Source organism: Tiliqua scincoides, chromosome 2 (assembly GCF_035046505.1).
Source record: "Tiliqua scincoides isolate rTilSci1 chromosome 2, rTilSci1.hap2, whole genome shotgun sequence".
In the NCBI taxonomy this organism is placed as follows: domain Eukaryota; kingdom Metazoa; phylum Chordata; class Lepidosauria; order Squamata; family Scincidae; genus Tiliqua; species Tiliqua scincoides.
In genome coordinates this window covers 21,879,309-21,892,694 of record NC_089822.1, presented here as the reverse complement: position 1 = coordinate 21,892,694, position 13,386 = coordinate 21,879,309, and the positions used below count along the sequence as shown (strand labels likewise).

The 13,386-nt window shown below is 44.2% G+C and overlaps 1 protein-coding gene across 1 annotated transcript in view; it reads left to right on the top strand.

Moving 5' to 3' along the window:
* Nucleotides 1–13,386, top strand: part of ARL15 (ADP ribosylation factor like GTPase 15) — a 227,815-nt gene that overhangs the window by 83,788 nt on the left and 130,641 nt on the right. The window contains exons 3-4 of the mRNA XM_066615185.1: nt 61–120; nt 11,974–12,182. Of these exons, the coding sequence (XP_066471282.1) occupies nt 61–120; nt 11,974–12,182 (269 nt within the window). The remainder of the gene's footprint in view (nt 1–60; nt 121–11,973; nt 12,183–13,386) is intronic.

The following is a 13,386-nucleotide window of genomic DNA, read 5'->3' as shown; positions in this document are numbered from 1 at the left end:
TGCTATAGATGGCCTCTTTACTGCAAAATTTATTAACTTTTGTTTTGTCTCTACTTTCAGGTTTTAGCATAAAAGCAGTGCCATTCCAGAATGCCATCTTGAATGTTAAAGAGCTTGGAGGTATAACATTGTTAATCACTTGCGTGTCAAACTGGTGGTTTTACATTCCTTTACCTTTGTTTTAATGATAATAAATAATGATATTTAATTTATCAAGCACCTACAATAGCTAGAATCTGTACTTTCAACAAGTAATTAGTCACAGTCCTTGCCTGCACGCAGAAAATCTAAAGCCAAGGTAACATTCCAAAAGTAAGGGTAGAGGAGAAGGGAGAAATGTGAAGAAGAGCGTAGGTACTGAACCCAAAAAAGATGGCCAGTAGATGAAGGGGGAAAAGGCAAGTTACAGAAAGGAAGAAATAAATGCTAAACTGGGGCAAAGTAACACACTATACTAATTGTGTAATGTAGCTCAGGGAGTTGTTTTATTGTGGGTTTGGGAGGGGACACACAAGAGTGATATGACAGCAGTTAGTGGGGGTGGGGGGGCTTTGTTTCTGCCATAATTTCACTCCTGACAGTGTGTGTCTCCTGGAATTTTAAATAGCAATTTTAAATTTTAAAATAGAATTTTAAACAGTCCCCTGTTTAAAGAAGAAACTAATAGCCCATCAGCTCACATTACACAAACATAGATGTGGTGATACATGACTGAATTTGAGAAATAAGGTGTTCGAGTTGGAAATGTTAGGTCTTGAGAATTGGAGGGGAAATGTGGTTTAACAAGAAGTTTAGAATTAGCAGGACAAATTGTGCAACAGGAGCACAAAAACAGAATTATTCTGACTGATCTCACATAAAGGAGTATGCTTATGTTTTCATAAAGGAACAAAGCCACATAAACCTAGGGATATTTCCTTGTCTTTTAACCCCAAATTTCACTCCAATAGGAGACTACTTTAAACAGAATAAAATTGCTGGTCCGTGCAACTTAGTAATATCTGCATTGATTGGCAGTAGCTTCCCAGAGTTCCAAACAGAGTGTGTTTCAGACCAAAACAACTGTAATTCTGAGGTACTATAAAGAAAACTTCCAATCATTTAAATTTTTACTCTTGTGCCACATTCATCTGTTAGCAGAGAAGAACCTTTTTTTAATGTAGGTAACTTACACACAGGTATTCTGGGTTGGTTTCCGAGCTGAACTTCTGTGCAGTTCACTGTATTACTGACTTTTGTATGCATTGATAACAGTGCCAGGAAATCATCAACTTTATAATCAAAAAGTTATATTTAGGAGAAAAGTGTTTGTGTCTACTATGCAACTTTAAATTGGTAAGCTGTCACGCTATCTTTAAATACTGGCAAAAATTGTTAATGAGAGAGAGTGTTTTAAGTGGTGTAACCTTCCCCCCCCTTTCAGTGGAGAGCAATTTTTCCTGGCACAAAACCATATCATTTTATGTGAGTCTTCTGAAGCGGGGCTCTCCAGACTCTGGCTCATGGGGCAGATTCTGCAGCCTGTCTAATCATTCCCCCTGTGAGTAGTGCTTACTGTTCTGCTCGAGCACTGCGTCTTATTGCCCTCCATTGCTGTACAAGAACGCTGTGGACTGTCACATCTGCCTGGACGTCCTGCTACACAGCCTGTTGGGACACAGTTGCCTAGAGTGGCCTGTACAGCAATGGAGGGCAATAAGATATGGTTCTCTGGCAGAATGGTAAATGCTGGCTGGGACGGGGAGGGTTTTTCCGGGATGCAGCAATCTCCAGTTCAGAGACCACTCTTCTAAAGAATAGTATGCTTTTTACTGGATGCTGGCAACATTTCATGAGAATATCGAGTTAGTGCCCGGACATGAGGCTGAAGTTGCATAATGATAGGAATTCTATATTGGATCAGGCTAATTGTCCTGTCAGTTTGTTATTCAAGTAACAGACATCTAGACATGTTGCAGAACATAAAAATGGATGAAAACTAAAAAGGTCAAATTCTGGCATGATCTTTTTTGTGCCAGAGTTGGTAAAGTGCTATTGAAGGATGATCTGCAGTTTATTTTCTACATTTTTTAAATACTGTACTATTATTTCCATTATCTAACTGTAGGGTTGTGTCTGTATGTGTCTGTATTTCGCATGTAAACGATCAGGGTAAGATTGGATCCCTCACAAGATTTTTTTCTCTCAGTGTTGCTACCATCTCTAACGTACACGCAAAGCAAAACATTGGGGGGAGAGATAACCAAGGAACAAATATGATGCATGATGCAAAATAAAGCAACTGCTGTTGTTTACCTGTTGATAAGCTGAATTGTTTGTGGTCCAGGAATAAGTGGCGAGTAGGTGATAGAAAAGTGCTTTGCAAAAGAAACTGTTTCTTGAGAAGATATGTTAATTGTAAACTGCGAAAGCAACTTGGGTGATTGAGGGTGCATCAGTAAAGACTTCTGGTTGGAATGAAATGTGAATGAAAGAAGGCAGGGGAGAACCAAGCCTACAGAGTGAGAAAGGCAGTCTTAAAGGTGAGAACTTATTCCCCTTTGTAGAGTGAGAAGTGAATAGGACAGATGGGAGGTGTTAGTATAAGTGTTTTTGGATACATATGAAGAAATTAGGATTCAGCAAAGAAATGCCAGAAAGTGGCATCTAGTTGAAAGTGAAACTAGATGACAAACTACAAAAAGACTGAATTCATTTGAGACTAGATCCTGAACCAGTTTTGGAATGCAAATGCCTTGGTTGCTTTCATGATTGATCTGTGCCAGGAGCTGGAAAGGGTACCCTATGCCTGTTGATCCTGCTGGATTTCTGTGGCTTTCAGTTCCACCAGCTGTGGTATCCTGGATAACCTGGGTTGATTGGGATTAGGGTTGCTGGGCTGTAATGGTTCTGGTTCCTCCTGGAGGACAGGTTTCGGAAGATGGAATTAGTTGACTACTGTTGAATACTGTGGCCAATGGAATCTTATTGTTCCATCTTACCCTCCATACTATTTGGTATCTGCATGAAGCCACTAAGTCAGTTCATCTGGAGATTTGGAATATGGCATTGTCTGTAAGCAGTGACGCATAGCTCTATTTCTCCTTGCTTATTCCAGCAAGACTATCAAAGTCTTGAACCGGTATCTGAGATCTGTGATTCATTCAAGCTAACAATTGGAGACTTAATCCAGACAGAAGTGCTTTTTGTGAGACTTCTGATCCTGAAATAGAAATATAGCCTGCTTTAGATGGGGTTGCATTCCCCTAAGCTGGAACACTTCCAGGCTATGAGCCCAATTCATTAGGGCCTAAAGTAGTGGTTCTCAAACTGTGGGTCTGTGGCCAAACTGTGGGTCTTGACCCAAGTTTTAGTGATTCATAAAACTGACAGAGTAGTTTAGCCTATGTGCATCAAGAGTTAAACAACTTGCTACTTGGGGCAGCATTGCTGCCCAATCACCATTAGAGTCACAGAGGCTTGAGTGGCTGGTAAAGTGAAACTTTCTTTAGGTGGGTCCCAATGCTAAAATGTCTGAGAACCAGCGGCCTAAAGAATTGCACTCATAGCTTGGGAGTGCTCCAGCCTTGCATCTGGATGGTAACAATTGACTGCGGCCAGGAATGCTTTTGTAGCTTTAAGCTGGTGTGTCAGTTGTGTCTGTTCCAGGAAAAGGGGCACCTACCTGGGCATGATCACCCTGACCCTAGTTGAAAAGGTGAGATTCCTGTAAGGTGCCCTACATGTGCTTCCTTTGAAAAGTGTTTGGAAACTGCAACTAGTCCAGAATGTAGCTACTAGGTCTTAGCAGTGGCCCATTTGGTCAGCTTGCAACTCGGATGTTGCATCACCAACACTAACTTCAAGCTAATTTCTAAGCCCAGTTCAAATTTCTTACCTTTGAAGCCCTAAATGGTTTGAGGACCAGATTACCTCAAATATTGTTTTCCCCCCTTTCATCTACCAGCTCGCTTAGCTACTAGTTTAATTGAAGGAGGCTTTGTCTCATCACGCTGTCATTGGACATGTCGTTATCAATCAGACACATGGGTCAGACTCTTCTCCATTAAAGTCCCTAGACCAGTGGTTCTCACACATTTAGCACTGGGACCCGCTTTTTAGAATGAGAACCTGTCAGGACCCACAGAAATGATATCATGACCGGAAGTGACATCATAAAGCAGGAAAAATTTTAATAATCCTAGGCTACAATCCTACCCACACTTACCCAGGAGTAAGTCCCATTGACTATCATTGTTAAAAGAATATACATAGTAGCTTGTTAAAAGTACAGGTCTGTAACATCTCTGTAGGCTCTGAAGGCCCCATTGCTCTTTCCCTTCACGTGAGCCTACCAGGGGCCTCTGGCTTGCCAGAGGCGTGAGCCATGGCACATGCTGAAGGGCAAGAGCCAAAGGGCTCTTTGCCCATGGCTCTTCGCCTAGTGGATCGAGACCTAGGAGCCTGGAAGATTCATTGCTGTGGACTGTGACCTCAGACTGCTTAATACTTCAGACCAGCAGTGACAGCCCGACACCCTTTCCCCTTGTGTAGTGTCTCGCTGCACAAGCATGAGGCATCTGTGAGATGATGTCAGAAGACATCGGGTTAGCATTAAGCTTAAGAGTGGAACTGAAAGCTGACCAGTGCTGAGTAGAGCAGCAGTAATATCTTCCTTCCTCCTATGTGATCGTCTGCTGGGAATGATAGAATAACATCTTAGGTGCCAGAAAGAGACACTATAGCAGCCTGGTTGAAGAACCACGGAGGGCGCAGCTTGCATTCTATTTCTTGTGTCCAACGTTGTGCTGTTCTTGGCCTGGTCTGCACCTTTTGGGAAATGTTATGGGTTGGTGGCCGCTCCCCTTTTGTCTTATACTCAAGTCCTGATGTAGGAATAAGAGATGAGTAGGGCTTCCTCTGTGAGAGAGGGGAGCTGGAAGGAGGCTGAGGTTGCACCTCTGTGAGAGAGGGGTGGGGAATGATTTGGTATACTGCTATCAAGACTGGATTGGACAGGGGAGGTGGTTTGGGAGTGGGTTGTTGGAACTTGCAGATTAGGGTCTTTTCTCACTCCCTGCCTCCATATCTCTGGCTTTTAACTGTAGGTGTGGACTTCTATTACGGAGACCTGGTTGGGTGAAGCGGGAGGAGTGAATCCTTCCCAGCTTTGTCTTCCAGGTTTCTGGGCAGTGCAGCAGCCACGACTGCAGGGACAGGGAGGGGGGAGTCGCGATAGTCTATCGGGATTCCATCTCCCTTACCAGGAGCCCTGTCCGGCAATTCACTGGGTTTGAGTGTCTATATGCCTCATTGGAAGGGCGGGACAGGATTGGGATGCTGTTGGTGGACCGTCCGCCTTGCTGCCCAACAGTCGCCCTGCCTGAGCTGACTGGGTTGATCTCGGATGTTGCATTGGAGGCCCCCCGCCTTTTGGTGTTGGGGACTTCAATATGCACACCAAGGCCCCAGAGGTAGGCGCAGCTCAGGATTTCATGGCCGCCATGGCAACCATGGGCCTGTCACAGAAGATCTCAACCCCAACTCATGCTAGACCTGGTGTTTTTGTCGGGACAAAGGGATGGTGATGTGGAGGAGATCAAGATCACTCCGTTGTCATGGACAGATCACTTTCTGGTAAGGTTTAGACTTGTTGCGGCCTCCTGTCCCTGGAGAGGCGCAGGAACTTATTGTATGGTCCGCCCTCGAAGACTAATGGATCCGAATGGTTTCCTGAGGGCTTTGGGGGATTTTCCTGCTGCTAAGGCTAGTGACTTATCTGAGGCTCTGTTTGACCTCTGGAATAGGGAGTTGGCCAGGGCTGTGGATGAGATTGCTCCTAAGCGGTGTCTGCCATGTATCAGAGTCAACGTAGCCTACAGAGTGAGAAACGTTGGTTTACTGAGGATATGCGGATGATGAAGCAGCAGGGTAGACGTCTTGAGCAGTGGTGGAGAAAGACTCGTGACAAGTCCGACCGAACACAGGCTAGGGCCCATTATAAGGCCTGTTCTGTGGCGATGATGGCAGCGAAGCATTCCTTCTTCTCTGCCACCATCAGATCCGCACAGAGCCGGCCAGCGGAAGTGTTCCATGTTGTACAGGGTCTTCGCCATCAAACCCCACCAACTAATCAGGAGAAACACACGGAAGTCCGCTGTGACATGTTCGCAAGGCACTTTGTGGATAAAATCGCCTGGATTCGCCACAACTTGGACTCCATGTTGACAGTGTCTAGTGATGTCCCCGTGGCACCTGTCAGTCCTGTTTTGTGGGATTTTTTTCAGCTTGTAGAACCTGAAGATGTGGACAGGATCCTTTGGAGTGTGAGGCCATCTGCCTTCCTGCTGGATCCGTGCCCAGCATGGCTGGTTAGATCTGCCTGGGAGGGACTGGCCGAGTGGACAGAGAGGGTAGTAAATTCATCTTTGAGGGAGGGGGTGTTTGAGGGAGGTATTGAGAAAAAAACAGCTAATATTATAATGCCGTTGTACAAAAAGATGGTAAGGCCACACCTGGAGTATTATGTCCAGTTCTGGTCGCTGCATCTCAAAAAAGACATAGTGGAAATGGAAAGGGTGCAAAAGAGAGTGACTAAGATGATTACTGGGCTGGGGCTGCTTCCTTATGAGGAAAGACTACGGCGTTTGGGCCTCTTCAGCCTAGAAAAGAGACGCCTGAGGGGGGACATGATTGAGACATACAAAATTATGCATGGGAAGGATAAAGTGGATAGAGAGATGCTCTTTACACTCTCATATAACACCAGAACCAGGGGACATCCACTAAAATTGAGTGTTGGGAGAGAGGACAGACAAAATAAAATATTTCTTTACTCAGCGAGTGGTTGGTCTGTGGAACTCCTTGCCACAGGATGTGGTGATGGCATCTGGCCTGGACGCCTTTAAAAGGGAATTGGACAAGTTTCTGGAGGAAAAATCCATTATGGGTTACAAGCCATGATGTGCATGTGCAACCTCCTGATTTTAGAAATGGGTTATGTCAGAATGCCAGATGCAAGGGAGGGCACCAGGATGAGGTCTCTTGTTATCTGGTGTGCTCCCTGGGGCATTTGGTGGGCTGCTGTGAGATACAGGAAGCTGGACTAGATGGGCCTATGGCCTGATCCAGTGGGGCTGTTCTTATGTTCTTATGAGGGGGTGATGCCTCTGGCATTAAAGCAAGCAGTGGTTCGTCCCCTTCTGAAAAAGCCCTCTCTGGACTTCTCTATATTGGATAATTATTGGCCAGTCTCGAACCTCACGTTTCTGGGCAAAGTGATGGAGCTGGTGGTGGCGTCTCAGCTCCAAAGGATCCTGGATGAAGTGGATTATCTGGATCCTTTTCAATCTGGCTTCAGGCCTGGCTGCGGGATGGAGACAGCCTTGGTCGCCTTGGTGGATGACCTGTGCCGAGGGCTGGATGGAGGGAGGGCATCCTTGCTAGTCCTTTTAGACCTCTCAGCGGCTTTTGACACCATCGACCAAGGTGTCCTTCTGGGATGGCTGGCCAAGGTGGGGATCGGGGGCACTGTTTTGCAGTGGTTCTGGTCCTTCTTGGCTGACAGATCCCAGATGGTGGTACTGGGGAACTCCTGTTCGGCATGCTGGCCCTTGAGGCGTGGGGTGCCGCAGGGTTCTATATTGTCCTCCGTGTTGTTTAACATCTACATGAAACCGCTGGGAGAGGTTATCCGGGGATTTGGAGTTGGGTGCCATCAGTATGCTGATGACGCTTAGCGCTATCTCTCCTTTCCACCTGACTCCAGAGTGGCTGTCTCCATCCTGGAGCATTGCCTGGAGGCAGTTGGGATCTGGATGAGGGCGAACAAGCTGAAACTAAGTCTGGACAAGACAGAGGTCCTCCCTGGTGCAGAAATCCATGATGCGGGTGCTGGACCATCGCCCTGCTCTGAATGGGGTTGCATTCCCCATGAAAGAACAGGTTTGCAGCTTGGGGGTTCTCATGGACTTGCAGCTCCTCCTGGATGTTCAGGTGTCGGCTGTGGCCAGGAGTGCCTTTGCCCAGCTTCGGCTGGTGCGCCAGCTGCGGCCATACCTGTCTCAGGTGGATAGTGACATCAAGATTAGATTATTGTAACGCGCTCTATGTGGGGCTGCCCCTGAAGATGGTCCGGAAGCTACAGCTAGTGCCGAATGCGGTGGCTCGGGTAGTTGCTGGGGGTCGGTGGTTTAACCCTGTCGCGCTGCTACTCCGGTGACTTCACTGGCTGCCCATTTGTTTCCGGGCTGAATTCAAGGTGCTGGTTATGACCTTTAAAGCTCTAAAAGGCTTGGGGCCAGTGTATTTGAGAGACTGCCTTCTTCCGTATAGTCCGGTCCGATCTCTGAGGTCATCAGAAGGGGCCCTGTTGGTTGTGCCATCATTGAGAGTGGTGAAGGGAATGGTGGCTAGAAACAGGGCCTTTTCGGTGGTGGCAACTGCACTATGGAATTCTCTCCCCTTTGAATTGAGGACAGCTTCCTCATTATTAACATTCTGGCAGGGCCTGAAGACTTTTATTCAGGAAAGCCTTCTAGGCACTATAAGGGCTGTTTTTATAAATTTATAAATTATGTTTTTTACTATGTGCTTTTAATCTGCTGCTACATATTTTATCTTGTTTTAATTGTTTTTAAGTTTTGTATTTTTAATGTTTGTTTGTGTCCTTGTTTGTTTGTATTTTAACTTGATTGTTAGCCGCCTTGGGTGCCCTTTGGGGAGAAAGGCGGAATATTTCCCCAAATGCAGTCACATACCATGGTAGCAATCAAGTCTAATATATTAAAAATATTGAAATAAATGGGGAACCACCTGAAATTGATTCAGTGTGATTCCCAACTTACAGTTTGAGAAACACTGCCCTAGACTGTAGAAGTCCCTTGTCTGGGAGATCTGATTGGCCCATTTCCTGACAGTATTCTTGCCGCAATGACCCGCTTTGTTGGATGCAGCGACCACATTGCACCCAAGAATGCCTTGCAGCTTCCACATAGTGTCCCAGAATGCCTTCCGGGATACAAGTGTTACTTATACAACTGGTGGTACTTGAGATGGTGTCTGTGGTATTAGTGGGACTTGCAGACCCCTGCCACCTGGCAGAGAGACCAGTAAAGAAATACAGCAAGCAGCAGTACAAGGCTAGGCTTAGCAGACAGAGCTCCAGCATGCACTTTTTGTTCACTCCAAAAAACCCTCCCGTCCACCCCGAGCCTCTTACCAGTGTGTTGTGTTGCATCTAGCCTTCTAATCCTGAAGTAACTGGTGATGACATCTCATTTAAATTTGCAAAGACAAGGTATAACTTGTGAAATAAAAATAGTTTTTATGGAGAGAATGGGACACATTTTCCAGGTCAAAATATGCCTGTTGAATAAATGGGCACTTCCCTAGAGATATAAAAGATTAAGACAAGAGTAGCTTGTGTTAATCAAGTGTAAACAAAGTTGTGCACCTCCCAAACATTAATTCTGGCTCAAGTTGGCCAAGTTCCTCAGCATTCTGGCCCCCCCTGTGGCCTGTGAACATGCTCTCCTTCATCAGGCTTCTTTTGGGATCCCCCCATTTTCCTTTCAAACACGTCTACTTCTTTGCATCTAGGGAGATCCCTGAGAATGTAGAAACCATCCCATTGGTTGTTGGTATTTCCCATTTTGTATACAAACTGATACCAAACTCAGGTAATTGAATTTGCAATTGATATACAGATATTAAGAATAGTCTGCTGAATTCACTCCAATTTAATCCAATATTCTTTATTGGCATACCTAATACATTTAACAACATCTGTCAGTAAAATTAAGCACAGTAACAACAAAGGTAAAAAATGAAGCATATTTATAAATAAAGATTAACCATAAATGAACTTGAAAAAGTAGTCTGAGTGCTTAAAAGACACTAACACTAAAAACTTAGAAACCTTCTCCATTGCATCTATTGGGCAATCATCAAGAAAGAATTTTGAATTCTCTAAGTCCAAAAACCCATCCCTTTTAAGTATAAGCCAGGCCAAATAGGCAGAACAGAAGCTGGCACGTTGAAGACGATAAAAACATATTGAATAGTTTCAATGTTCCCGTGATTACAGGGACAAATGCATTCTTCATATACCTCTCCTCTGTAACCATAGATGGCGGCAAGTTAAATGTTGCTAAAGAAATGGCATGCTGATATGGAGCCCCAAGTCCAAGTTGTAACAGGATGGAGAAATTAAGAGGGGAACAAACTCTAGTTGCTGATTCACAAAGAGTTGGGGACTCAATATCTAACAATCTGTTTTGTCATTCTGGAAATCACTGGCTAAGAGTACAGACCCAGAGAATCCAGTGAGAGAATCCAGTGTTTTCTCTTTCATCTAATTATCCCCTTTAAAGGAGTCAGATTCCAATATCATTGAATACAGAAGGCTGCCAGGCTTTGAATTATAATGCATTTTTATGCCACTTACCCTGATTATATCGAGTATAGCAGTTACCCTGATTATAGAGAAACCATAATACTTGGAGATGTTATGAGACCTAAGTTGGTTACCAGTTTCTGGTGTGTTCCCTGTGAAAGATTGTTTTGGAAGTGAATTCCCAGGTATCTGAAACGTGTTCAAATTTTTCCCTCTTTTTAATCCAGTTTCCGGGGTCTCCAAGATTTAGATTGAAAGAGAACTATGATTTTGGTTTCTGAACATTTAAATCAAGTTAATTCCATTTCAAATAGTCAAAAATTGTAATTATCAGATGTCTTAATGCCAGCTTGTGAATGTGAGATAAGCACAGTGTCATTTGCAGATAGAGTAAGACTGGGATGTGTTTTGGGCCTAATTTGGGGCTGTGTCTATCTGTCTGGTGCAAAAAAAGTCCAGATGGTTAAGAAAGAGGGTGAAGAGAGAACGTGCTAGGATGCATATCTACTTCACTTCCTTACCCACTAGAATTTTAGAGGTTAAACCATCCCAGTGGTGCAAGTTAACCTTGCATGTAGTTCCAGTGTGAAGCTTTCTGATAAGGGTCAGCAGCCTCAAGTCTGTATCAAATTGAAAAGTGTCTGCCGAATCGAAGACCCCTTTCAAATCCAAAAAGGCCACATAGAGCTTTTGCTTAGGAGACTTTATGTACTTATCAACTAGGTGAGCCAAAACCACACAGTGATTTACAGTTGGGGCCCCTTTACAGAAACCAATTTGTTCCAATCCCAGGAGCTCCCAGTCTGATATCTTGGTCAAGGGATGCCTCTTGTACAGCTTACCCACTGCAGACAAAAGCTTTATTGATCTAAAATTGGAATGATCATGGTGGTCACCTTTTTGAAAAATGATACTGTTACTGCATTCAGCCAGTCTTCTGGCATGATACCAATTTCATCTATCACTGTGAAAAGGGATGCTAAGGGAGCACACCAATACAAATCCAGTTGTAAAACCTCTGGAAAGGGATGGCCACAGGGGGCCACAAAGGGACTTTCAGAGGAGGAGTCTCAAAAGCAGTTGCACAACTTGCCACCTCTTGATCGAAGAGGGCATAAAAATATCAATGCTACTCCTGGGCAGAAGTGGCCACCACCGAAACACTGGTTGAAGATTTACAAAGTGAGCCTGTATCTATGGCTTCAAAACGTGTAGAATTATTTTGGTTTACCACTATTAGCTTATTCCATAAAAGAGACATGCTTATTTTTTTTCTTTAATTAATAATGGTAACTACCTATCATAAATAAAATACCTATCAGGGGTTTGGACAACTCCTGAGAGACAGTATATGAGCTGAGCTAAATTGAAATTAAGCTTCCACATTATTTTATAAAGATTGATTTACTTATGTTCCTTTGCATGTGTACTTGGAAGAAAGCCCCTTTGAGTTCAGTGGGACTTACTTCCAGGTAAGTGTGTATATGATATATTGCAGCCTAGATTGCAAAAGCCATAGAGTAAGTTAAATAAGAACTCAATCCTATTACTGTTTTTGATTAGTTAATGTTGCATATTGTTGGTTTTTTAAATTTCAGGGGCTGACAATATCAGAAAGTACTGGAGTCGTTACTACCAGGGCTCTCAAGGAGTAGTATTTGTATTAGACAGTGCCTCTTCAGAAGATGATCTAGAAACTGCTAGAAATGAACTGCATTCTGCGCTTCAGCACCCACAATTGTGCACTTTGCCATTTTTAATATTGGCCAATCATCAAGACAAGCCAGCAGCTCGTTCAGTACAAGAGGTATGTTTAATATAGCAAGCTCTTGTGTTTTCCTCCTTGCCGGAGGGCTCTGATGTTAAGAATGGTGCTGTGCGTGAGGTTGTATTTTGTGAAATATGAAGGACCTGCATGGATTAGGCTCTCTTTCTTTTTTTCCTCCCTACATCTTGCTTAAGGGGAAAAAATGCTTTTAACTGACTTAACAAAAGCTCCCAAGGGTGTCTGTATGCAGTGTATTTTTTTCAGAATTTTAAATCAAGGGGTGGGGAGGGGGGTTGCTATTAGTTTAATCTTGTTTTCTTTTTTTCTAACAGCCTTAGCACTCTCCTCATTTTTCTCTTCACCATTGCCTAGAGCTTCCAGCAATACTCATTTTTATATAAAAGCTTTTTATGTTTACTCCCGTGCTATTGGTTAGCAGTTAAGTTGCACTTCCTGGTTCTAACTTTTAGAAATCTAGTACACGTTGTCTAGCTATGAAGGTAAGGTTTAGTCTTGCTTGTAATCAGCAGTATACTGTTCCTTGCATTAACTTTATACAGCCTTTAAAAAATCTTTCCTAAATGTAGAATTTCTTGTACCTTTCTTAAAGGACATCATTACCATTTTTTGTAGCTCAGTAGTTGGCAAGTCTCGAAAGACTATGGTATTGCGCTCTGAAAGGTGGTTCTGGAACTGGAACAGCGTCTAGTGTGGCTGAAAAGGCCGATTCGGGAGTGACAGTCCCTTCCACACTGGGAGCAAGTGCAGTCTGTCCCTGGTCTGTCTCCCTGGCTATGGGCCTTCCTTCTTTGCCTCTTAGCCTCAGACTGTTGGCCAAGTGTCTCTTCAAACTGGGAAAGGCCATGCTGCACAGCCTGCCTCCAAGCGGGCTGCTCAGAGGCCAGGGTTTCCCACTTGTTGAGGTCCACTCCTAAGGCCTTCAGATCCCTCTTGCAGCTGTAGTCTACCTGTAGGGCGCTTTCCTTGCACGAGTTCTCCATAGAGGAGATCCTTTGGGATCCGGCCATCATCCATTCTCACGACATGACCGAGCCAATGCAGGAGTCTCTGTTTCAGTAGTGCATACATGCTAGGGATTCCAGCACGTTCCAGGACTCATGTAGCTCAGAAACTTGCCATATTTGTAGCTTTTAATTATTGCATATATTGCGCTTGGTCAGTATTCGGCTTGTAGTGCTGAAATTTTTTGAGATGCACTCCTTATAATAACATGGTTACGTGT